This window comes from Acomys minous (genome assembly GCF_964271855.1).
Source record: "Acomys minous genome assembly, chromosome: 1".
Taxonomy (NCBI): domain Eukaryota; kingdom Metazoa; phylum Chordata; class Mammalia; order Rodentia; family Muridae; genus Acomys; species Acomys minous.
This window is the reverse complement of record NC_140483.1, coordinates 59,085,148-59,110,586: the sequence shown is the minus strand read 5'-3', so window position 1 is coordinate 59,110,586 and position 25,439 is coordinate 59,085,148. Positions and strand designations below refer to the sequence as shown.

General features: G+C 39.6%; 1 protein-coding gene across 1 annotated transcript in view; it reads right to left on the bottom strand.

Annotated features, from left to right (window-relative positions):
* The window catches only part of C4BPA (complement component 4 binding protein alpha), a 76,851-nt gene extending 56,748 nt beyond the window's left edge, over window positions 1-20,103 (bottom strand). Inside the window, exons 1-8 of the mRNA XM_084797730.1 lie at window positions 19,939-20,103; window positions 15,769-15,952; window positions 14,721-14,903; window positions 12,459-12,558; window positions 9,954-10,039; window positions 9,597-9,791; window positions 6,519-6,713; window positions 1,806-1,991 (exon numbers count right to left, since the gene is read on the bottom strand). Of these exons, the coding sequence (XP_084653856.1) occupies window positions 1,806-1,991; window positions 6,519-6,713; window positions 9,597-9,791; window positions 9,954-10,039; window positions 12,459-12,558; window positions 14,721-14,903; window positions 15,769-15,910 (1,087 nt within the window). The 5' untranslated portion in view covers window positions 15,911-15,952; window positions 19,939-20,103. The remainder of the gene's footprint in view (window positions 1-1,805; window positions 1,992-6,518; window positions 6,714-9,596; window positions 9,792-9,953; window positions 10,040-12,458; window positions 12,559-14,720; window positions 14,904-15,768; window positions 15,953-19,938) is intronic.
* Window positions 20,104-25,439: the final 5,336 nt, after the last annotated feature.

Genomic DNA, 25,439 nt, shown 5'->3' with positions numbered 1-25,439 from the left:
CACAAATGTTTTGCTCTTTTCCTAAATGTACAAAGTTTCCTGCTTTGGCTATTTCTGCATATTTTTGCTCTCTTGTGCTGGTTTCCATATACATTTAAACACTTACTGAAAAGTGTGTAACCACCTGCCAATCAGTCTGTGTTCCTATACCCAGTCAATGATGCCACTTCCTGGAGGAAAGGAAAACAGAAGTTGCCCCAAACCAGATTATTTTTTATTGTAAATGACATTGAAGATTGAACAATCAAGAGTGGGCTGATCAATAAAAAGATCGTCCATCTCCAACCCCCAAAGAGAGAGCCATAACAACAGAGTCACAAATAACAATTCAGAAACACAGGAAACATGACAATCCAAGACAAGATGACTCCCTCCAAGGTAAAAAAAAAAAAAAGTGTGACTTCTCAACTACTGAGCTCAAAAATACAAACATAGGTAAATGGAAGATGAAGATTTTGGAAGTTTATTGAAAAATGATCAATCAATGAACTAAAAGATAATATAAACATATGAATTCAATCCAAGAACTTGAGATGAAAGCCAGTGAAATAGAGGTAAAAGTCACCAAAATGGATGAGAAAAACCAAGCAGCATAAAAAGTCACAAGCATGGAAATATTTCAGTGAATAAACTGAGATTTTGAAAAACATAAAAATGTAAATGAAAAAAACATAATGAATCAAAGGAAGAAAACACAGTGAAAGCGTCACAAACTCCTACTTGACAAGTAGAAGAAAGGACGTCAGGGACGGAGGGCAAGGTTGATGGACTATCACATCCAAGCATCAATGAGGAGAAAAGTAAGTGACCACCACTGCAGCCTCCAAGAACTCTGAGATCTGAGCAAGGGAACAAACCCAAGAATCCGTGGCCTAGGGAGAAAGAACTGAGACAGATACTAAAAGCATAGTCTATTCAACGAAGAGTCTATTCAGAAACATTCCCAGATCTAGAGAAAGAAAGAAATGTTAAAATACAAGAGCCATTTAGAAAGAAATAAACACTATTAAAAGCTGGAAGGAAACAATACTAGCATACCTAAACAACAAAAGAAACATAGGGGAAATATCAGGTCTTTTATCACTCATCAAGACTAAAAGCCAGGAAACTATGAAATGTTGTATTTCAAGCCCTGAAGTAAGTACTTAACAACCACAACTCTGATAACCAGCAAGGTCATTGTTAGAGCTGTGTGTCTTGCTGCTGTGATAAAACACCCTGACAAAAGCAACTTAGGGTAAGATTACATTTGCTTACCGTTCCAGGCCCATCACTGGGGAGAAGTGAAACAGTGGGAACTAGAAGCCACTAGGAACACTATTAACTATAGTCAGGAAACATAGGGGAAGGAATGCACATGTGCACACTCAGCTCAACAAAATCACTACAGTTTGGTGAAAGGAACAATTCGACAGTTCAACAAAAAGATACAACAAGACATCCTATGTTTCCCAGCATGACCTTGCACTTAAATTTTCCTTGCATTGGTCTCTTGATAAAATTTCTCTTACTAATCTCCACACACTGTTAGTATAAAGAAATTCTGGGGCAGGAGAGATGGCTCGGTGGTTAAGGGCATTGGCTGCTCTTCCAGAGTACCTGGGTTCAATTCCCAGCAACCAAAGGGCAACTCACAACTGTCTGTAACTCCAATTCCAGGGGATCTGATACTCTCACAAAGACACACATGATGGTAAAACACCAATGCAAATAAATAAATAAATAAATAAATAAATAAATAAATAAATATTTAAAAAGAAACCCCCACATACACACACACAAAACATAATTCTATAAGTTCTTACTCTGATAACATGTTGGTGTTCGGGGATGCCATGTGCCATCTGATTTGCAAGTAGCTGAAAGGACGTCTTCACGGCATTTGTATAACACTGTGTCATCATAGAAATAAACACAGCTATTCCTGGGATACTTTTTTGTGTGTTGAATGACTTTAACACTCCTTAGGGTTGGTGCTGGGCAACATATCTCTAGAAAACAAAAAACGGAGATTAAGGATCAACAAAAGCATCACGAATTTCTTATAACTAATGACCCAGCTTCTGCAACACTGAAGAGATGTTTCTCTTCTGTTTGGGGCAACAGAAAAGGAAACCCAAACACTCAGTCTGCAACCTCATATAAAATTTCTGAAACATTCAAATTCAGCCACTTCCTCCACATAAGCATTTTTTTGTTGTTGTTGTTGTTTGAGAATTTCAAACATGCATATAATGAGTCAACTCCAATTCTTTCCATAACAGCTCCTCCCATCCCCATCCCCTCCCTGTTCCCTCTCAATTTCCTGTTTCCTTTTTAAAACGCACTAAGTGCAACTGTTGCTTTTAGTGTGTGCACAGGTATAGGGCCTTATATTGAAGCACAGGGGCCCGAATCACTCAACAAAATAGCAACAAAAAACTGACTCTCCATTTCCCAGCAAAAATTTGAGATTATATTTTCAGTGTCTATGGAGAATTCCATTGGAGTTTTGACGGTGACTGTACTGAATCATAGATTTTTTTTTTTGACAGGATGGCCATTTTAATAATATTAATCCTACTAATCTATTAGCATAGGCTGCATTTCCATCTTTTGATGTCTTCTTCAATTTCTTCCCTGTTTTAAAGTTTCCTTTGTATGAGTCTTTACATTTCTTCCTTAGATTTAGTACAGGATCCCTTTTGTGGCTACTATGGATGGGATTGTTTCTCTGACTTCTTTCCCAGTGCTTGTCACTGGAATGTAAGAAGGTTACTGGTTTTGTGTGTTAATTTTGTATCCTATAACTTTGTTGAGTTCATTATCGCTATATGGTTATCACTGGACTCTTTTATGTACAGGAATTATATCATCTGCAAATAAGAACACTTCTTCCTTTCCTATCCATCCTCCCCTTATCCCCTACACCTGCATTACTGCTTTACCTAAGAGTTCAAGAGCTATATTGAATATACATGAAGAGGAAGAGAGAAGCCTGGTCCTCATCTATGTTTTAGTGGAAATGATTTGGGCTTTCCTCCATTTAGCATGGTGTGGTCTGTTGGTATCTGGCTTATTCCCTTTATTATATTGAGGCATATCTGTGTGCCTCCAGTTTCTCTGCAGCTCTTATTATAAAGAGATAGTAAGTCTTTCAAAGCCTTTTTCTATACCTACTGAGATGTTCTCAAGGTTTCTGTCCTTGAGTCTACTTTCTGGTGGATTATTACATTTATCGGTACATATGTTGGACAATCTATGTATCTCTATGATGAAGCTGACTTGATAATGATGTATTATCTATCTGATGTGATATTTAATTCAGGTCACACTTATTTTACTAAAAAAAATGTGCATTTATGTTCATCATTGACCTGTAATTTTACTTTTTAGTTGGTTTTTTTTCCCCCTGGTCCTGGTATCAGAAAAAAAAAAAGAAAGAAAAGAAAAAAAGGAGTTTTTCCTTTTATATTTTATATAAAACCTTTAAAAAGTATTGGAGGTCTGGTAGAAAGAATTCTGTATTAAATCTAACTGACCCTGGGCTTTTTCTAGTTGGAAGATTTTTAACTGTTGTTCCTATGTTGTTGGGTTTTTGTTTTTTGGTTTTTTTGGATAGGGCTTAAAAATTACTTAATTCATCTTGATTGAATTCTGGTTGGTCACATACATCTAGAAATTTTGCCCATTTCCCTTAAGCTTTCCTATTGAGTGGAATATACATTTTAAAAAATGTTTTTATAATCCTTCATATTTCCTAAGCAACTGTTGGAATGCTTCCTTTTTCATCTCTGCTTTTGTTAATTTGGATCCTCTCTTACTTTTTATTGATTTGGTTGTAGGCTTGTCACCCTTATAAATCTCATTTGAGAACCAACTCTTCAGCTCATCAATTCTTTGTGTTGTCATTTGTTATTAATCTTTTCCATTCTACTACTTTGTGTGTGAGTTGTTCTTATTTTCCCAAGGCTTTTAGTGGCATCATTAGGTTATTAACTTGAGAGTTCTGAAAAAGGTTATGCAGGCACTAAGTGCTATAAATTACCCTCCTAAAAGTTCCTTCATTGTGTTCCATAGATTTTGACATATTGTGTTTTTATTTTCATTCAGTTCTAGGAATCTTTTAAGTTTCTTCTTGATTTCTTCACTGACCTAACTGGCATTCAATAATTTGTGGTTTAATTTCTGTGAGTTTGTGTAGTTTCTACTCCCATTGGCATCTGTATTTATTCTACTATTGCCCAAAGGGAATGCAGAATGCTGTTGTCTTATATCTGCTGAGACTTCCTTTGTCTCCGAATAGTGAAGAACATTCTATGGCCTACTAAGAAGAAGATGAAGTCTTTAGTGTATTCTGTAGATACCTGTAAGGTCTGTTTTATTTATGTCATTTAACTCTAATGTCTCTTTGCTTAGTTTTTGTCTGGTTGACCTGTCTATTGGTGAGAGTGATGACTATGTTGTTTAATCTGTAGTCTTAGATCTGATAGTATTTTTTATAAAGTTGGGTGTATCTAAATACAATAATCTCTTAGTAGACATTCTTTTCATGAGTATAAAATGATCCTCTATTTCAGAAATAGAAGATCTAGTCTTGCTTGGAAGTTTTTTTTTTTTTTTCAGATCTCAGAATTTCAAAAACCTACTTGTTTTCTAGTTCCATTTTCTTGAGCACCCTTTCCCTGAGCACCCTTTCTCATCCTTTCACCTTAAGTTAGTATCTATCTTTGCAAGTGGGGTGTCTTTTTGTTTTTGTTTTTGAGACCGAAAAAAGATGGATCCTGTTTTCAAACTCAGTCTGTTCATCTATCTGTCTCTTTATTGGAGAATCGATAATTAAGAGTTATTGTTGAACAATGTTTTAATTCTTGTCATTTGTTGTGATGGTGGTATTTTCTTAGACATCTATAGATGAATGATTCTGGAATTATTTATTTACAGTACTCCTGTGACCTCTTGGTGTGCTTATCTTTCTCTTGAGACTAAAGAATCTTTCAATAGTAGAGATAATGTCATAAATCACTGTAATGTATTTTTATCATGGGCCATTTTTGCTTCTTAATTGATTATGATGGATACTTTTTCTAGGTATAGAAGCCTGTGTTAGCATATGTGCCATTTTATAGAATGTAAATTCAATCTCATTGGCATTTTAAAGTCTCCACTGAAAAATCAGCTGTTATTCTGATGGGTTTGTCTCTTTATAAGTGACTTAACCTTTCTTTCTTGCAGTTTATAATAACCTTTCTTTGTTTCATACACTTAGTTTTCTTTAACTATAAAATGTCAAGGCAGTTTATTTTCTCATCCAGTCTATTTGGTGTTCTATATGCCTCTTCTATAGGCTCTTCTTAGATTTGGAGGGTTTTTTTTCTATGATTTTGCTGAAACTATTTTCTGTGCTTTGATTTGTTTCTTTTCTTTTTCTATTCTTTATGTTTGTATGTTTGCCTTTTTATAGTAATTTCAGAGTTTCTGCATGTTTCATTGTTTTTTGTTTTGTTTTTGTCTAAGATTTATTTATTACATATACAGTGTTCTGCCTGCATGTATGCCTACATACCAGAAGAGAGCACCTGATCTCATTATAGATGGTTGTAAGCCACTGTGTTGTTGCTTGGAATTGAACTCAGGACCTCTAGAAGAGCAGACAGTGCTCTTAACCACTGAGCCATCTCTTCAGCCCCTTTTAAAAATTTTTTACATTTTCTTTGACTTAATGAATCAATACCTCTACCACGTCTACGAGCCCTGAAATGGAACACTCCACTGACAGGTCAATTGAAGCCACTTCATGTTGTTGTTTGTATCCACTCATACATTTCCAAATCTGATCCACAGCATAAACTTCTCTGTAATCAGAGTCTGTGTTTTTACTGCTAATATGACAAGCATCCGCTAGATTGGAAAAAATAAGGGATTTTTTTTCTTTCATAGAAATTTCACTGAGGTCTATAAAATAGTTATTACCTGATTCTTTTTGTTTGCCACAAATAGACAAAAGAGGTGAAAGAAGAAAGCCCCTTTCTACACTGCTGAGGTAAGAATTCTGGGTCAGGAGTTGGTGTCTGTCTTCTAGAAGCAAGAAACTCTGTTAGGCTGGCATATCTGTCGCTCAAGAAGTAGAAGACACGTGCCAATTTGTAGAGGGTTGAATTAGCAATGGTCTCATGAACTTCTCCGCCAGAACCCCCAGATGTCACAAGAAGAAGGAGGGACCTGTAGAGTCTCACTCTGACAAGAGTTGAGCTATGTGCTCCACTCCAGATCCACCAGCACTGAAGTTGAAACTTAAGCCTGCGTGCTGTGTGGCTTCTGTATTTATTTCTATATTTGATTCTAAAGTGACTTACAGAAAGATTTACAATCTTAGCCCCTGAAACCTTATGGTCACTTTTGGTACTCAATATGTTTCCTTTTATTGAAGTAGTATATTCAATTTTTATTTTAAGTAACAAAACCACATTCACATAAGGTGCAAGGTCCAGTCACACAGACATTTAATATACACACACATTTTGAAAACCAAAACTCACCCTTACATCCTTTGAACAGGCTCCAGCTGAGATCCTTCCGACAAGTCACAGTCATGGGCCCTCCTGTAGCATGCTTGTAGCCAGAATCACAGCGGTAGTGTAACACAGTCCCAATCTCATACACATCTTCTTTTTTTGGCTTGGGAGTTTGTAGCCAGTGAGCATGTGGGATGTCTGGGATATTAGTGCAACTATCTTCTCATGAAACAAGAGCAAGAAAAAAGAACATTGTTAGCAGAGCTGCCCTAGCTCTCAGGAAACATGTCGTATCAAAGGGTGCCGACAGGAACTAGCCTCCTATAGCTCACATTTAACCACACCAGAAAACGTGTAAGGTTGTTTGCCAAGTTTAGCCCAGCACTTAACAGATTAGGACCAAAGGCACTACCAAAAGCTTTCTGTATGCTATGCCAACTGCCCTAAGCAGCAATTTTTCTCTCCAAAAAACTCTCTCTCTCTCTTTCTCTCTCTCTCTCTCTCTCTCTCTCTCTCTCTCTCTCTCTCTCTCTCTCTCTCTCTCTCTCTCTCTGTGTGTGTGTGTGTGTGTGTGTTTTCTTGCCTAAGAAAACTGACCAAGAGTCATTTCCTGCATTAGGGAAAGCTCAGAACAAGAGCAATCAAAGCACTAGCATTCTTAAGCCTGGGCTTCGAATTCTGGCCTCTTTCTTTGCCTGGTGCTGGGAGTCTTATGTACTACACTCATCTACAGAGTTGATGTTCATTACATTGTACCTCCAAACATGAGGTACATGAGACATAACCTAAAATCTTTCAGAAAGTACAGGTTGGCAGTCTTTAAATATTCATAGAGTTGTGCAGCTTTCCACACTATCCAATTTCAAGATGTCATTATCATCTCATAAAGAAACTCCATGTTTTACAAAAAAATTACTCCTACATTGAGCCTTTTTAATAAATGGAACCACATAGTATGTTTTCTTTCTGTTTTGTGGCTGGCATCCTTTACAAGACAACACACTCTATGATTAATTTATGCTCAGCATTTGTCAGCACTTCATTTTTACTGGGTATGATATTCTGTTATGTAACTACACAAGTCTATCACTCTTGTCCCCTGGGTGGGTATTTTGGGTTGTTGTGAACAATGCTGCTCTGAACTTTTGTGCAAGAAATCTTCTGTGTGGATGTCTCGTTTCATATCTTTCTGGCAGAAAAACATTAACCACATGCTCAAACTTCAGAGGAACTGTTGAAACCATTTCTGAATGACTGTAGTAATTTAGATTCCCACCAGCAGTATGTAGAGCTCTAATTTTTCCATGAACCTTGGTAAAAATGTCAGAATTTTTACAATTACCATTCTGATATGTATGCATTATTGCTAAAAAAAAATCTTTACAATAAATAATATAGGAACTTGTTCTGGGTAGAAGTGTACAGGAAAACAATGAGCACATGAGAGGTCATTGTGTAGATAATTTAAAAATAAGAAGATTATACAACCATCCATCCCTTGTCATCAGTGGGGATTTGTTTGCAAGACTTCCAACCATCCCCAGTCCATATATTCAAGTCTGTAGTAGAGAATGACATAGTGTTCCTACATAACCTACACACCCCCTCCCATATGCACTTTAGTTACTTATTTTATTAATTATGTGCCTAAGATAATATTTGATAAATAGCTGATTTACTGTAGTGGCTAGGAGCTACCAATGGGGAAAGAGTCTATACATGTTTAGTACAGATACATTTTTCAAACATTTTTAAATCCACAGTTGATTGAATTCCCAGATGTGGAAACTGTATACAAAGAGCCAACTATAGCCCATTTTCTTTACTGTATATTTAAGGGGTATTCTATAAAAAATAAAAATATTGAACTATTAGGCACAGATAGAAATATATTGTGCTTAGCAATAATACCACAAGGTGATACTTGTAGACAAAGATATAGTTGACAATAAAACAGCAGATATTTACTGCAGCCTATAGGAAGAAATGAGTTGGGGCTAGAGTGTGTACCTCAGAAGTAAATGTGATTGCTTTCCATGTTAAAGATCTAGGTTTGGTCCCCAGCACAAGAACAAGAAGTAGCTGGAGAGAGAAAGAAAGCTATAAATATATACTTGTTCTATGTTTTTCTCTCAATTATTATAAACATATGAAACATAAAATTTTATAAAGAAGTAATTTTATTTGTTGTGGTGCTTCTAATAAAATGGATGTAGAATGCTTTGGGGAAGTCTTGGTTTACTTTTTTTTTTCTTACTTTGACTATATCTTCTCATCGCCATCATTTCTAGTAAAAATCTAGATGTTAGTTTTGTTGGTTGCTGTTTTTCTCTTGCTGTGTCCTCTTGGAACCACTTTCTATTTTTCTTAATCTTCCAATATTTTCACTATGGTACCTCCAGGTTTTTTTAAATGGACCCTTCTTAAGTCCAAGTGAGCTTCTTGAATGTATAGACTAATATGTATGTCAATTTTGGAAAATGCTTGATCAATTTTTCTCTGAGCAATTTTCTCTTCGTCTCCTTTTGAAACTCTTGTTAATATGCTCTTCGCTTTGTTCTTTTGATGCTACAAGTCACACAGTCTTTATCATTTCTATCTTTAAAGTCATCGGTTCCATAGTTGTCTTACTTGAGCTTATTATTGAGCTCCTCTTATAAATTCTCCATTTACTTCCTGTGGTCTTTCAATTCTTAAACTTCCCTTTCATTCTTAAGATAAATCATCTTTATTAATATTTCTGTTTGATGAGACATTGTCTCAATACCTTCCTTTAATTGCTTGTACAGTATTTCCTTTAGTTGTACATTTTATTTTATAATGGCTATCTTGAACATTGTTGGCACGTCCAGGATGCGCCCCAGGGAAAGTTGTGTGTGTGTGGCCAACACCAGAACAGGTTATAGAAGAATGAGGAGAAACTCTTACTTTAACAAATCAATGTGATATGGTGTTACTTGCCACCCGAATGCACCGAGTATCTCTTAGCCAAACAGTAGATGCATCTACACAGTCATTTGTTTATATTTAAATTCTTCTACTTCCCACAATAAATTCACCTTCCTTTTGCTTTTGAAAGCAGAATACATCGCTATTACTTACTTTCACAGGTAGGGGGACTTGGGCTCCAAACACCTACTGTTTGGTTCACCACGGTGCAAGTAAGGGAGGGATTGCCAGAGAGTGTGAAGCTGGGATCACAGCTGTAGGTGACGGAGGAGCCGTATGTGTAGAAGTCTTCATTTCCACCATTGTGTTTCCCATTGCTGATGTCCGGAGGGGACCCACACTTGGCAACTGAGAATTAATAAAATAGAAAGAAGTGTTCAGGAACAGGCATCGTAACAATGACAAAAATCTTGCAAATGTATGTGCAGAGTCCAGGTTTCAGTAAGGATACAAAGAATTGTTCCCTAAGACAGTTATGTTTATAGCCAAGTCAGAAAAATCTTTACTTACTTACACATTCTGGGAGGGGATCGCTCCAGGAAACTCCTTTACCTTGGATCTCACAATAACTAGTGGATGAGCCAACTAAGATATATCTAGATAAGAGAATGTCAAAGATTTTAATGGAATTCCCACTTTAAATCATATAAAGGTGACTAAACAGACAGACATTAAAATGGAAAGAAGTGATGTTTTCTCAGCTAAGGAGTCATGGGGAGGGTTTTTGGGAGAAGGAGACAAAGTAGAACAAAGTATAATGGCATATATGTTTGAAGATGCTACAGTGAACCCATTTTTTGTTAAAGATTAATTTAAAAGTCAAAAATTATAGTGACACCTATGTACAAAAATGTCATAATAAAACCCATTAGTCTGCATGATAACTATAAAAATTGATTCAATTTTTAAAAATATCATCATACATTGTAATGGGAGAAATATTTCATAATGCATTTCAGGTAAAGGTTACAAGTGATCTACATATTTAAATTAACATACCTATTAAAATTGCACCTTATAGCAAAAATAAATGGGCCAAATACTACTGTAAAAATAAGGAATGGAGCTGAAATGATGGCTCAGAGATTAAGAACACTTCCAGGACCGGAGTATAGTTCCAAACACCCACGGAAAGGTCACAGTCACTTGTAACTAACTCTAGCTCCAAGGAATCCAACATATTCTTCTGTTCTTTTCAACTACACACACACACACACACACACACACACACACACACACACACACACACACATACACACACACACACACATACACACACACACATACACACACACACATTTGCATACTCACACACAGACACAGAAGAGATGTATAGATTTTAAAAAGATAAACATCTTAACAAAAGAAATAATTAAGGGCTAGCAACATGGCTAGCAAAAAGGTACTAGCCACCAATCCTGACAACCTGAGTCTGATCCCAGGGACCCACACTGTGGTAGTAAACTGACTCCTGCAACATGTCCTCACTTCCATGTGTGTACCATAGCACGTATGTACCTGTGTATATGCATACATATACACACTAAAGAGTAAGGTCCAGTGGTCTTCACATATAATCCCAACAACTTCAGATAGTTAGACTGGAGGCTTGTGAGGCTGAGAGCAGCCTGGCCTACAGAATGAGATCATGTGCCAAAATAAAACAAGAAATACAACTGATAGTCAGCCTTAAATTTCACCCATGAAGGATACTCTCTTCAGACAGCCAAACAAGACCTAAGTTATATAGAGAGAGGAGAAAATTGAGGATAACTTCAATATTCTCTGTAACATCATCCACCAGCCAAAAAATGCTGCTGCAGCACTCACAAGATATCCAGATTTTCTTTCACATTCTAATCCGCATCATGTCCACCCCCGTTAGCTCCTCCCCACACCATTACGCGCACTTCCACCTGAAAGTCCCTTTTGTATCTTTTTGGTTTTGACCTACTAAGTTTAACTGCGGCACATTGCCTCTTACCTATCAATGTGTCAGGTAAATTTGAAAGCCTGCTCATGAAGGCGAAAAAGGAGGTTATCCTGAAGACTAGCATGGCTGGCTAATTCTGATTATCAAGGAACAACTGGGTCACTTATGCACAATAGTAGTTCAGAACTGCATTTTTACAAAGGCATCGGAGCATTGCCCCAAACAGCAAGAGATTCGAAATATCCATGAGTCCATCCAAAGAGGTAAGCCATGACACAACCATACAGGAAAATACTCTGCAGTTGTAAAAGGAAATCTATGAAAAACCTCTCCACATACAAGCATAAAATATCACCAAGATAAACTGAAGAGTATAAAAGCCAGGTACGATGATTCAATACTGCATTTGTCTCATTCTTTTCTGAAGGCGTGGCCACTCCCATGCTCCAGTTAATTTCACCGCACCCACGTACATAAGGGCCACACTAATTAGACTTAGTGGATTGTAAAAAAGAAACAAACAAACAAAAGCAAGAAGGTGGGAGAGGAAGACACATTGTGGGGAACATAGGGAAGTTGGAAGACAAAATAAAAATGTATATGATGCCATTTCATTACACATACATGTACACAATACATGTATGAAATTTTCAGGAATAAATAATTTTAAAAATCTGAATCCAGCAAATTCAATGATTCAATTCTTAACTCTGACACATAGAAGGCAGAGGTGGGTGTGGCTCTTTGTAAACTTAGGGCCAGCCTGGTCTAGAGAGGGAATTCCAGGCCAGCGATGGTGACATGGTGAGAGCCTGTCTTTAAAACAAAACAAAACAAAAATCTATGTTTTTAAAATATAAGAAGATGTGCTAACCTCTTGGCTTGTATTTGAATAAGGAAACACTAGAATAATGCAAAAGGAAACTGAAAAAAAAGTAAATTCTGTTTTTAGCACAGCAAAGAATAGGGTACAGGGAGGAGGGATAGAAGTGGGAATTCCTAAGACATACTCCTGATATCACTTTATGTTTTTGAGAGCACCTATTTTTAAAGTTAATTTGGAAGAATTATTTCTAACTCACCCTTTGGAGCAACTGAATTCTATCTGTGCTCCAAAAGAGAAATCTGTCTTAACGTCCACCTGTCCGTTCTGTAAGTCTCCCGGGTTCCTGCATGACTTTTCTAGAGGAAAAATTAAAATGATGGTCAGTGATGCCCACCTTTCCCAGGGCTGCAGTTAGATACTGGCAGAGCTACATCCACTCTCCTCATCCACAAAGACCTACATGGTTAGGGCCATGCTTCTCTCTGAATAGGACATGCTGAATTTTTGTTCTGGAGGGAAAACGCACACAAATTTTGATCTCTTTTTCTTTTCAATCTGCTATATTTTAGCAATAACCATTTCCTTGATTATAAAAAGAAACAAAAAGAGAGAAAGCAGAGATTATATGCTGCTACTGTTGGGGGCAGTACAGGACACACTCCCTGCTTATAGTGAATAAGCTGTTCTTCCAAATCCATGAGGTATTGGGTTTTGTGAGCTGTTTTACTTAATTTTTTAAATTAGTATACAAAATAGTGGGTTTATTTTGACACTTTAATATTTGTATAGCATCATATTTTCATCACATTTACCAGCCCTTGTGGTCACTGTCCTTCACCCAATGTATGTATGTAAGCATGTACGTACGTACATATATATGTATGTATATGTATGTATTGTTTAAAAATCTAGATTCTGCATATAAAAAGAAATACCATGTGTCTGAGGTAAAATTGCAACTTTCTGGTCAATTCTAAGATATTTTTTTATCATTTTATCATTTATCATTTTACCATTTATTATTACCATTTTTATTATTGTTATTATTATTGTTTGGTGGTTGAGGTGCAGGCATGCATATGCTACTTTTATGTGGATGTGAAAGTCAGAGGACAGCTGTAGAGAGTCAGTTCTTTCCTTCCACTTTTACGTGGCTTTCAGGAACCAACCTCAGGCCACCTTCACCTGCTAAACCATCCTGCTAAGCCCCAACTTTTCTTTCTTTTTCCTGAGACATGGCCCGTCATTACGTAGTCCTGGCTGGCCTGGAAATTGCTATGTAGACCAGGCTGGTTTCCAACTCACAAAGGTCTTTGCCTGCCTCTGCTTCCAGAATGTTGAGATTAAAGGTGTCCACTATGACATGGGCCATAGTCCCAGTATTTATTTAAACAAGTACCCGGTGAATTACTGATAAAGTATATATCTTATTTAGGGTTACTATTGATGTGATGAAACACCATGACCAAAGCGACTTGGGGAGGAAAGGGTTTATTCATCTTATGCTTGCATATCACATTATCAAAAGAAGTCAGGACAGGAACTCAAGCAGGGCAGGACAGAGGCCATGGAGGAGTGCTGCTCACTGGCTTGCTCCCCATGGCTTGCTCAGCCTGCTTTCTTATAGAACCCAGAACCGCCAGCCCAGGGATGACATCACCTACAATGGGTTGTGCCCTCCCCAGTAAGTCACTAAGTAAGAAAATACCCTACAGGTTTGCTGACAGCCAGATTGATGGAGGCAGTTTCTTAATTGAGGCTCCCTTCTCACTGATGACTCTAGCCTGTGTCAAGTTGACATAAACTACCAGTACAGTATATCTTATTTCATTGCAATTAGGTCATTTCTTATTTTCTGCTTTGTTTTATCCTGCTTTTCAGAAGATTCATGTGTACATTAAAATTGCTAGTTGCAAGGCAGTGGTGGCACATGCCTCTAATCCCAATACCTGGGAGGCAGAGGCAGGTGGCTCTCTGTGAGTTGGAGTCCAGCTTGGTCTATGGAGTAAGTTATGGGCATCCAAGGCTACACAGAGAGAGCCTGTCTTGAGAAGAAAACAAATAAACAAATAACAAAATTTGTAGTTGATAAATTCACTAGTTCCAACCCATAGTCAGATCTAACCAATAGTCAGGACATTCTCCACAGCTGAGGGGAGAGCGGGGACTGACTCAGACATGAACTCTGGTGCCCCATACTTAACCACTTCCCTTTGGTGGGGAGGCCTGACGGCACTCAGAGAAAGGATAAGCAGGCTACCAGGATGAGACCTGATAAGCTGTGACCATAGCATGGGGGAGGAGATAACCTTCTGTCACAGACCTAGGGGAGGGGAATAGGGTGAAAGAGGGAGGGAGGGAGGAATGGGAGGAGACAAGTGAGGAGACAACAATTGAGATGTAATCTGAATAAATTAATTTTTAAAATGAATTTTAAAAGTCAATAATTATATAATCTGAGACAACTTTTCAAACCAGATAAATACACAAGTGAAAAAAAATAGATGTTGGTACTTACTGACACAGTTTATACTAATGTGCCAATCTCCGTCAGGTCTGCAGGAAATAGTCTGGCTTGATGTTGCCCTACTATAGCCAGGGCGGCAACTGTATCTCAGGACAGTATTACTTTCGAAGTCTGTCTGGTCCATCTCACTTTCTGGAAAGGCATAGGGTAAATCCGGTGGTGGACCACATTTGCCTAGACAGCAAAAGGACAGTAACACTAAATGTTATTCCCTGAGACACAGCATTAAGAGTGTTTCAGTAGTATAATTTTAAAGGGAGAACAATTATTTTCTCCTCTAATCAAGAAAAAAATCACGAATGTACTATTTCTCTGTGTCATGAATCCGTGAGAGATGCGCAACTTTGTCTGTTGATAAATGATAATGATGATTAAAGGCATACATTTTTATCCCTTCTCTGCTATATAAAATATTTTCCTAAAAAGAAGACAAATACAAATTTCATCAGCCATTTTATTATCCATCTCTGCTCAGAGTGCACATATACAAAACCAAAAAATAAAAAACTTACAAATTTGCCTTAACAGATACATATTGTTTAATGTGAGCGAACACGATAAGCCACATGTGGTGGTATATAGGAAAGATTGTGCACTCAAGTCCAGGAAAGGCTACATAGTAGAGAAGACATAGAATTCTTGAAACATAAACATCTTAATCCTACTTTCCATATTCAAACGAATGGAGATACACATCTAAGTAGCCATTGGAGGGCCTGTGGAAGTACACTCCTCGTCTCCCCTTTCTGGGTCACCCCCAGGCCATGGACTATATTTAGTCGCTGTTAGACAATATAGATTTGCATCAATTCCTGGTTGGGAAACAGATTGCTTTGGAGACTGAGATGAGAAATTCTGGCGAAACACCTAGAAACTGCCCATGTTGAGTGCGACAGATGTGCGACAGATGCTTAACCCCAGCTGGCCAAATAAATCCTTTGTTGCTGAAACTGAATCTCTGCTAACTTAGCTATGTAGCTTTTTAAAGTCTTGTAAGTAACTGTTGGCTGCCCATCCGGACTTGCTGCCCAATACTCACCAAAAACAGCAACCCAAAGAGCAGCAATGACGGTCATTTGGAATAACGTTGGTCCATAGACTCCGCAGAGCCTAGAGAAGGGCCAGGCCGCGGCCTCTCTGTTTCTATGAAGTGTCCCACATGGAGCCTTTGAGGCGTGCATGGCCTCGCTGCTGCTTCGGCCACAGCTGATCCGCCAGGAAACCTGGGATTGAACAAGCAACGATTTCATCTACTTGTCACAAAGCACTGAGCTAAGCGCCATGATAGCCACCTCTTCAAGGGGGCTACAGCCTAGGTGGGAAGAAGCGACCTGAGCGCAGGCGTTACAAAATGAAACGACGGGGACTCGCCTCTGCGAAAGGCACTTCTGGAAAGAGAAGCTCACTCCAACTGGAAAAAAGGAAGTGAATTTGCCAAGTGGGTTACACTAGAGCCCGGAGTTCTGTGGAGCCCGAGAATGTTCAAGTTAGCTGGAAGCAGGAGATAGTGTTTCAATTTGGCAAATTAGGAGACCTTCTCCATTTTCCTGGCCCTGTACTAGATACCTAACGGCTGTGATTATTCAGATTATAGACACATAAAAGTTAATGTCCCCATATAGGAGAAAACAGTATTTGTCTTTTGGGGTCTGAGTTATCTCAGGAAGATTTTTTTTTCTAGCTTCATCTACTTACTGTGAATTTCATGATGTCATCTTTCTTAACAGCTGACTAATATTCCATTGTATAAATGAATCACATTTTCATTATCCATTCATCAATTGATAGACACCTAGGCCATTTCCAATTTCTGGCTATTATGAATAAGACAGCAATGAGCATGGATAAATAAGTATATTCGCAGTAGGATATAAAATCCTTTGGGTGTATGTCCAAAAGTGGTTGAGCTTGAATTTCAGTTTTTTTTTGAGGCCCCTCCACACTGATTTCCATAGCGGCTGTCTAGTTTGCACTGCCACCATCAATTAATATGTTTTTTTTTTCTTTTCTGGCATCCTCATTCGCAGGTGCTGTCATTTGTTTTATTGATCTCAGCCATTCTGACCGGAGCAAAATGAAGTTTCAAAGTTGTTTTAATTTCCATCTTGCTGATGGGTAAAGCTCTTGAACTTTTCTTTAAGCATTTCTCAACTATTTGTGTTTGCTCTTTTGAGAACTCTCTGTTTATTCTGTATCCCATTTTTAATTGGGTTGCTTTTTTGCTTTCAGGACTTTTAAAAAAAATTCTTTATATAGTCTAGATACCAGTCCTCCACCAGATGTGTGACTGGGAAAGAGTGGATTTTTTTCTTCATTCTGTAGCTGCTGCTTTACTGGTGCCCCCTTTGCTGTACGGAAGCACTCTAGCCTCACGAGGTCCCATTTATTAACTGATGCGCTTAGTGCCTGTACTATCCGTGGCCTGTTCAGAAAGTCCTTTCCTGTGCCAATGAGTTCAAGCCTATACAACGTCTTCTGGACAGACAAAGAGAAAATGAGAATAGGAGGATCAAAGGGGGAGGGGGAGGGGAGAGCAGGGTAAGAGAGGGGACATGGGGAGTGGCAACTAATTTTGAAGACCATTTGAAGAATTGTATGGAAACCTGCCTCTGTAGAAGCTTCCTAAAATATATACATGTATGTGAAATTAATTTATATGGTGTTACCATATAATAGGGGAGGCAGTGCCCCAACTAGATATTTTATGCCACCAAAAATCACAGGCTACTTCTAAGGCTACTGGTTGCTTTCCACCTGATGGTAAGGCCGCATTGCTGAAGACAGCATATGTTGTCAACATAGAGAAGCTGAGCTGGTACCTAACTAGAAGCTTCCTCACGCCCCTGCCCCACTACTAACTAGCATTCTTGATACTGGAAGGTACTCTGTACACTACAGAGGAGAAAGGTAATCATCAATATCACCATGATACAAAAAAAGAGACCTACAACAGAGATCTGCCTGCGAGACATACTGGTGACTAGTGGCACAAATGTTTTGAGAGAAAACAACCACTCTTTTTTTTTTCTTTTGGATTTAAAGCCCACCCCATGAGATGGAATCCATACCTGGCACTGCTAAATTATCCAAGAATCTGAGATTAGATAGATCATGACCTAAAAGAAAATATTTTTTAATATTTATTTATTTATTTAATAATTATGTATACAGTGTTCTGCCTGCATGTACACCTGAACACCTGAAGAGGGCACCAGATCTCATTATAGATGGTTGTGAGCCACCATGTGGTTGCTGGGAATTGAACTCAGGACCTTTGGAAGAGCATGCAGTGCTCTTAACCTCTGAGCCATCTCTCCAACCCCTCTAGAAGAAAATCTATTAATATATTCTGCTAAGTGAACATAGCAATAAAATGAGTCCTAATGACACATCGCTATACCCATAGATTAGTACCTCACACAACCCTTATTAGAGAAGCTTCTTCTTTCAGCATATTGGAATTAACACAGACACCCACAACTGGACAAGGTGCAGAACGTGAGGTTTCAAAGCACTCAGTCCTAAATGGAATGTGTTCATCAAACCCCTCCCCTCAAGGCTCAAGGATTTCTGAGGATGAAGACGTGGAAAGACTGTAAGAGGCAAATGTGGTGGGTGACTCTAAGGCAATAGTGTCTTCCATACACAACTCTTAACTTCTTACCTTAAAAATTCTATAATGCACATCATTTCATATGTAGACATATGAATATAGTTTTAATGATCTTTTCTCATCTGGGCTGATGGTAGTTCCCCCAAAACACAAAGAGCACCTAACAAAAAGCTGAATACCAGAAATGAGAAGCCCTCTTTTGAGTTTTCATTTAGGCCTGTCCAAGAGACTCCCAAACCATAAAGCCTATTGTTGTTGCCCTTGGTTACACGCCTCAGGGGTGGAAGGTAAGTCCCTACGGCTGAAGACACCGTGCACTTCAGAAACAGGGCGCGGAAACTACTGAACTAGAACTGATCTGAAGGCCTCCTCCCCAAGGACTTTCATGTCACTAGGAGGCATCATGCATGCTTCCAAAAGAGAGAGAGAGGCAACCAACAGTCCTACCCATCTGTGATGCCTTGAACACATCAATGACCAACGTGACACTCTAACCCTAAGGATGTAGTAGTGGCACACGGACCTTGGAAGTAACCAAAAACTCTGATTGGACTTAAGACCCAACTAGACAAGAGGGAAACCATGCCTAGTACTGTAAACCCTAGCTAACTAATTACTCAGTGCTAGTGAAGTCACAGTTATTAGCAGAGAATCTACAACCACTAACTCACTAAACCAGCATAACCTCTAAGAACAATCTATAAACTTTTCTCTTTATACCCACAGGTAAGTATAGGCTTCACGCCCCCCTTCCCCATCAAAAACATCTTCTCTTTGCAACACAGACCACCAAAGAAAACCACCACCAATCAAAATGCAGAGTTGTGGGGCCCAGTTCCAATGGATGTATCCGAGAAAAGAAAAATGCTCCTGGACCTACAGGGGACATTGCAGAAGAGGGAGCAGAAAGAGTGTACGAGCCAGGGGATCAAGGAGTTTACTGGGAGACTGTGTCTCCTAGTGACATCAGAAACTATATCAGTAAACTCTCATCAACATGGCCTCCCAAACATGAGCTGAGCATGGAGAACACCAACGAACATACAAAACTAGATGTGGAAAATCCCATGAGGCTTTAATTCTACACGAAGGACAGAGGGAAGCTGGGAACGAGAGATGTGGTCCTCCCCACAGCAACTGGTTTCCCAATGCTAAACAATCAGCCGTGAAGCGTACATACAAGTAACATTACATAGACTGAACAGGTTATATTTAGGAATACATGCCTGCAATAACAACTAAGGAAAAAAGAAGCCAGGCGGCGGTGGCACACACCTTTAATCCCAGCATTCGGGAGGCAGAGGCAAGCGGATCTCCATGAGTTCAAGACCAGCCTGGTCTACGAAGTGAGTTCCAGGAGAGCCAGAGCTGTTACACAGAGAAACCCTGTCCCCAAGGTGGGGGGAGGAAAGCCATAAACTTGAAAGGGAGCATTTGGGAGCATTTGAAGGGAAAGAGAATGTGATTAAATTATAATCTCAAAAATAATAATAATAAATAAATAAGAACAGGAAGCTGCACACCCTAAAGACCCCGATCAGCAGCTGTGCCTACACCCCCCGCCACCACCACCCAAGTGCTCAGGAGCCAACTGACCTGCAATGGGAGAGGAAAAGAGAGCGTGGTGGTGCCTTGATCTCTACTAGTTTCTCCCAAGTTGACCGCCGATCATAATATCGTAACGCTGGCCAGTAATTGCTCCATCAGAAAGTCCCTGGGTTCTACCCACGCAGGTGGTCCTTGCGTTCTACCCACGCAAGGCATCTGGACGGGGATCTGAATGAAGATAGACAGGGGGACACTCTCCTCTGCCCCAGTGAATGATTAACCAAGCGGAGCAGCAGTGTTTACCTAATCTTCTTCGCCAGCCTTCACTCTTGACTACGTGATGCAATTATTTATTTTCTTCTTTGCCAACCATTTCCCCTAAGTTAGAAGGGTGATTAAAGTTTGACGCCAGCATTTCCCTTCTCTTTTCATAATCATAAGAGTTATGAAACACAAAACCCACACCAGCCTAGAAACCCTGAGATGGAGGTTGGACTCACTCCAACCAACATGACTCCCTTTCCAGGACACCAGTCCTAGAGGCACCGAGGGGTCTGAGGGTCTTTTCACTTGTCTCAACGCATCGTAAGAAGGTACAACAGATACAGACCGAGCTTTATTTACAGAGTTCCTATTGCGTGCTGAGCTCAGAGCTCAACAAATGTTAACAACTACCAGCAACAGGCACCCAATGTTCTCCAGAAGCCGGGAACTACTCAGAAAACTGCAATGAAGGTTCTAGCTGTTTGATACCACATTAATCTGTGAATAAAATCCAGCCCTGACATGGCCCATTTAATAATTTGTTAGTCCTAAAGTTTCAGTTCTGTGTGTCCAAAGATTGCTACTGAAAAGCAGCTCAGGACCAGTGAGAAGGCTCAGTGGGTAAACGTGCCTGCTGCCAAACCTAATGGTCTGAGCTTCATTCCCAGAATGAACCGGCTCTTACAAGTTGTCTCCTGCCTACCTCATGCATACCATGCCATGAATGCCCCCTATATAAATAAATGTAACTCTGAAAATAGTAAAAATTAGTTCTTATCGGACATTGTGGTACAAGCTTGTAATTGTAGCACTTGGGAGACTGGGGCAGAAGGACTGCAGGTTCAAGATCAGCCTGGGCTACATAATAAGATCCTATCTCTGCAATCAAGGGCTGGAGCTATTGCTCAGTGCTAGAGTGCTTATCTGGCATGGGCAAGGTTCTTGGGTTTTATCAGCATAGAAGAAAATTTCTTCGTGGCGTCAGAATTAATTTTCTGTAAGAAACACTAATGGCCTCATAAGTTGAGCTCATCAGGGAAGTTCACCAGGAATGTGAGATTTAGGGCAGGCCTTCAATGATAAGCAGAAATTACTCCGATGGAAATAAGGGTATCAGGGGTAAAGGAAGGACAGCCACTTCACAAAAGTAAGAGACTGGTTTAACTTGATAAGAATCTTTAAAAAGGCAACTCTACAAAGCCCTGCAAGCTGAGTTGGAGGAATAACACCTTTAAATTCAGTCTTCAAAATATCATGTTCCCATGTGTTCTTTTCCTGCTTTCTACTTACCTTATGCTCATCATTTTGCCTTCTGTTTTATTAAAACATTCTATATTAGTTTCATCCATGTCATTTTTTCCCTGTCCTGTTCAAGCCTGACTTAAAGAGCTGATTTTTCTTTTCTACATTTCACTTTGTCTCTTACCCAAAGTGTTCCTTCCTACAACCTTGCCAAAACGTGAGAGTCTGTAGGCTCAATTTTCTTAACCAATATATTTTATTAACAACTTAGTGACCAAGCATACATCACTTATAATCCGACTAACCAAAACAATAGGAAATGAAGATTAATGGACACAATAACAAAACCTTAAGGATATCAGTTCCGAGGAACGATTCTCCGGGCGTGAGCCACAGGATTTCTTCTGCTGGAACCTGGGGTAACTAGAACCCAGAACCTCAGCAGGAGCTGGAGCCCCAAAGCCTTCCCTCAAGCCGTTCTCTCTAGGAGCGTCTTGAAGTGCAGCGATGAACAGCCAAAACTATCCCAAGTCTCCAAAAGCCCCGCCTCCAGTTCCGGGCTCATTTATATATCTCCTCCCAGAGTCTGCTCACGGGATCTTTTCAGCTGGCAACAATTAAGCTCCTGCACGAGGTGGTTGCCCTTCTAGTGAATTAACCTCACCTGTTCTCTCACAAGACCATTCCGATCCCGCACTTGGGATCCTAAAAAACAGGTTTATCTCTCTTTCAAGAGTCCTTTAGTATGATGTTCAATTTCTCAAGATTGCAGTGTTCATTTGCAAGTTCAAATGTCTTGGGCTTATTTCTTGTAATTTCTCTGAAGCCTTTAACATTGCCAAAACACTTTTGCTCTAAACCACTCTTCCTTTTTGACTCCTGTGATAGTGCTGTCAACTTGGAAAATGTTAGAATGACCTGGGAGATGGGCCTTTGGGTGTGGCTGTGGGAGGCTATCCTGATTATGTTAACTGGGGTGGCGAGACCTGCAAACTACAGGCGACACCATTCCCCTGGCAGGGGATCCTGGACAGTGTAAGACTGTGAAGAGAGCGTGCTAGCACATGCTCCTTGCTTGACTGAGACCATAGTATGATCAGCTACTTTAAGTTCCTGATGCCTTCAATTCCCTGCTGTGCTGGACTGTAACATGGAACTGTGAGTTAAAAACAAGCAAAACACAAACAAAAACGTTCTCCCTTGTAAGGGTATTTTTATCATCGCAACAGTAAGAGAAATTAAGACAGCTTCCATAGCTACCCCTAAAGTCTCCTGATTCTTCTAATTTTTCTTAAATTTTGATAATTCCTTTCCCTTCCTCTTACCCACACAAATATATTTCATTCCCTTCTCTTTTTTTATTGTTTAGAAAGAATCTCACAGTGTTGCTCTGGCTAACCTGAAACTCACTACATAGACCTCTCTGGCATGCCTAGCTCATTTTCTTATTTAAAAATAACAAAAAGAAAAAAGAAAAAAAGAGAAAAAAACCCACTTTTCACTTTAATGAATCTATTTATTCTCATACTTTAAATATCCCCAGTCAGAGACCCACTCCATAGTATCTCACTGTCTTTAATTACTGTACTAAGCTCTGTTCACATTATTGTTGTCTGTGAATACCTCACACAGCTAGCTCATCTAAAGAGAACTCTAATTTCTCAAGGATGGAATTTCAGGGCTGCTTTTGAATGCTTCTTCCCTAATACAATAAGTTCTCACGTTATTTTGACATAACAATCACAACACTTCTCATTTCCACTGCTCTAATTTCTGCTGCCATGAAAACAGTCCAGACCGTCAGTATCTTTTGTGAGGATGCCTCAGTCTATTTTCTATTTCTACTGCAGCATGCCTAAGACTGAGCACTTTATAAAGAACAGGGATTTCTTGTACCTCTGAGGACTGTTAAGTCTAAAACTAGAGGGCTTGCTTCTGGCAAGGGCTTTGCTGCTGTATTATCCCCCCGCAGGAAGCAAAGGGCAAGAGGACAGACATGAGACAAAGAAGACATGAGGTTGAACTCAATCGCTGTATCAGGACTCCTGTGATAACTAAGCCATTCGGTACCCATCCATTCTGAGGACACTAATCCATAAAACCTAATCGCCTCCTGTGCTGCACAGTTTTATGTCCGCTTGACACAAGCTAAAGCAGTGTTCTCAACCTTCCTAATGCTGTGCCCCTTTAATACAGTCCCTCATGTTGTGGGACCTCCCAACCATAAAACTGTAAACTTATTTTCATTGCTACTTCATAACTGTCATTTTGCCACTGCTATGAGTCATAATGAAAATATCTGATATGTGACCCCTGTGAAAGGGTCATTAGGCCCCCAAAGAAGTTGTGACCCACAGGTTGAGAAACACTTGAGTTAAAGTCATCCTAGAGGCGGGAGCCTCGACTAAGAAAATGGTTCCATATAATGGAGCTGTAGGCAAGTCCCATAGAGCATTATTTAAACTAGTGATTGATGAGGGAGGCCCCAGTCCCTTGTGGGTGGTACCATCCCTGGGCTGGTGGTCCTGGGTACTGCACAAAAGCAGGCTGAGCAAGCCACGCAAAGCAGCGCCCCTTACATGCCCTCTGCATCAGCTCCTGTCTCTAAAAACAAAAAGATGACTGAATCTGATTTGTGCTGACTAACTCTCCTGAGCATGGGGCCTGCCCTAGTGTGGTTGATACTCCCTAGTTCACTCCTTTGAAGAGAAGTGACTACCCCTTTCCCAGCAGTTACCAATTGAGAATTGCTTATTAACTAGGGGTGGGGCTTATGCCCACTTCCCTTCCTCCATGCTGGGATTTTGTCCTGCTTGAGCTTGTGCAAGTCGTGGCATTCTGCCATAGCTTCTGTGAATTCATACTTGCATCTTCCCTGTTGTGTCTGGAAAATGCAATATTCTTAAAGTCATCTACCACTTCTAACTTTTACAAACTTTCTACCCTCTCTTCTGTATAGCTCCCTGAGTTTCAAGGGTAGAAGTGGGATAAAGATATCCCATTCAGGGCTGAGCATCCCAAAGTCTCTCTTTGTCCAGTTGTAGGTCTCTGTGTAAATTATCATCTTCTGTAAGAAGGCTCTCTGATGAGGGTTGGGTGATACACTGATCTACGGGTATAGCATTATGTCATTGGGAGTTATTTTATTGCTATGTTCCTTTAGCAGAATAATAGTGCTACATTTCCCCCTAGGACTTATGCCCTATCTGTCTCAGGGTCTTGGTCACTTTCACGTTATCAGGGATGGGCTCCCTCTCATGAAGCAAGTCTTGAGCCAATCAAAAAGTGGTTGGTTATTACCCTAACATTTGTGTCACTATTGTACCAATGGGCATATCTTATATGTAGATCCTTATTGCAGGTTCACAGCTGAGGGAGATTAGTGATTATTTTTCCTTTCTGGTACATGTATAGCACCTCCTAGCACTGTGAATACTATCCAAAAGGGACGAAGATTCCAGTTCCAGATGTATTTTTTCATGTTGTATGTCACAGTATGTGGTGTCTTCAGCAACAGGGGCTTACTATCAAGTTGTCAGAATAACCAATAGCACTGGCGATAACCTTTAGTGTTGGGTTTATGTGTGGGGAACTCAATAGGCTAATCTTAAAAGTGTAATTTTTGTGAGAATATTTTTCCAGAATGAAAGGTTAGTTCTTGTCTCAGAAATGTTCAACATTTTGACTTATCATTCACGCCCCATGTGAAGCACGCCCAGATCAGATGCATGCTTTCTCATTCCGCATACGGCCGCAGAATTAAGTTCTGCATTCTCCAGTAGTGTGTTGCCAAGCCTGGTGTGAAGCAGATAGCCACCATGCCCGGCCCTCCTGCAGTCTAAGTAAAATTCCCACAGACGGCCCAACACACTTACACACAGTGCATCACTGTATGGCCACACGACCCTGCATTTCAGCTCAGTAAGGAAGGACCCGCACACACCTTCAGAAGCAGTTTATTCATAGGTGTATTTCTGAGACCACTTTGTTCAGCTATAGTTCAGTAAAATATCTGCCTTCAGCTTAGCTTTCCTTGTCTCCAG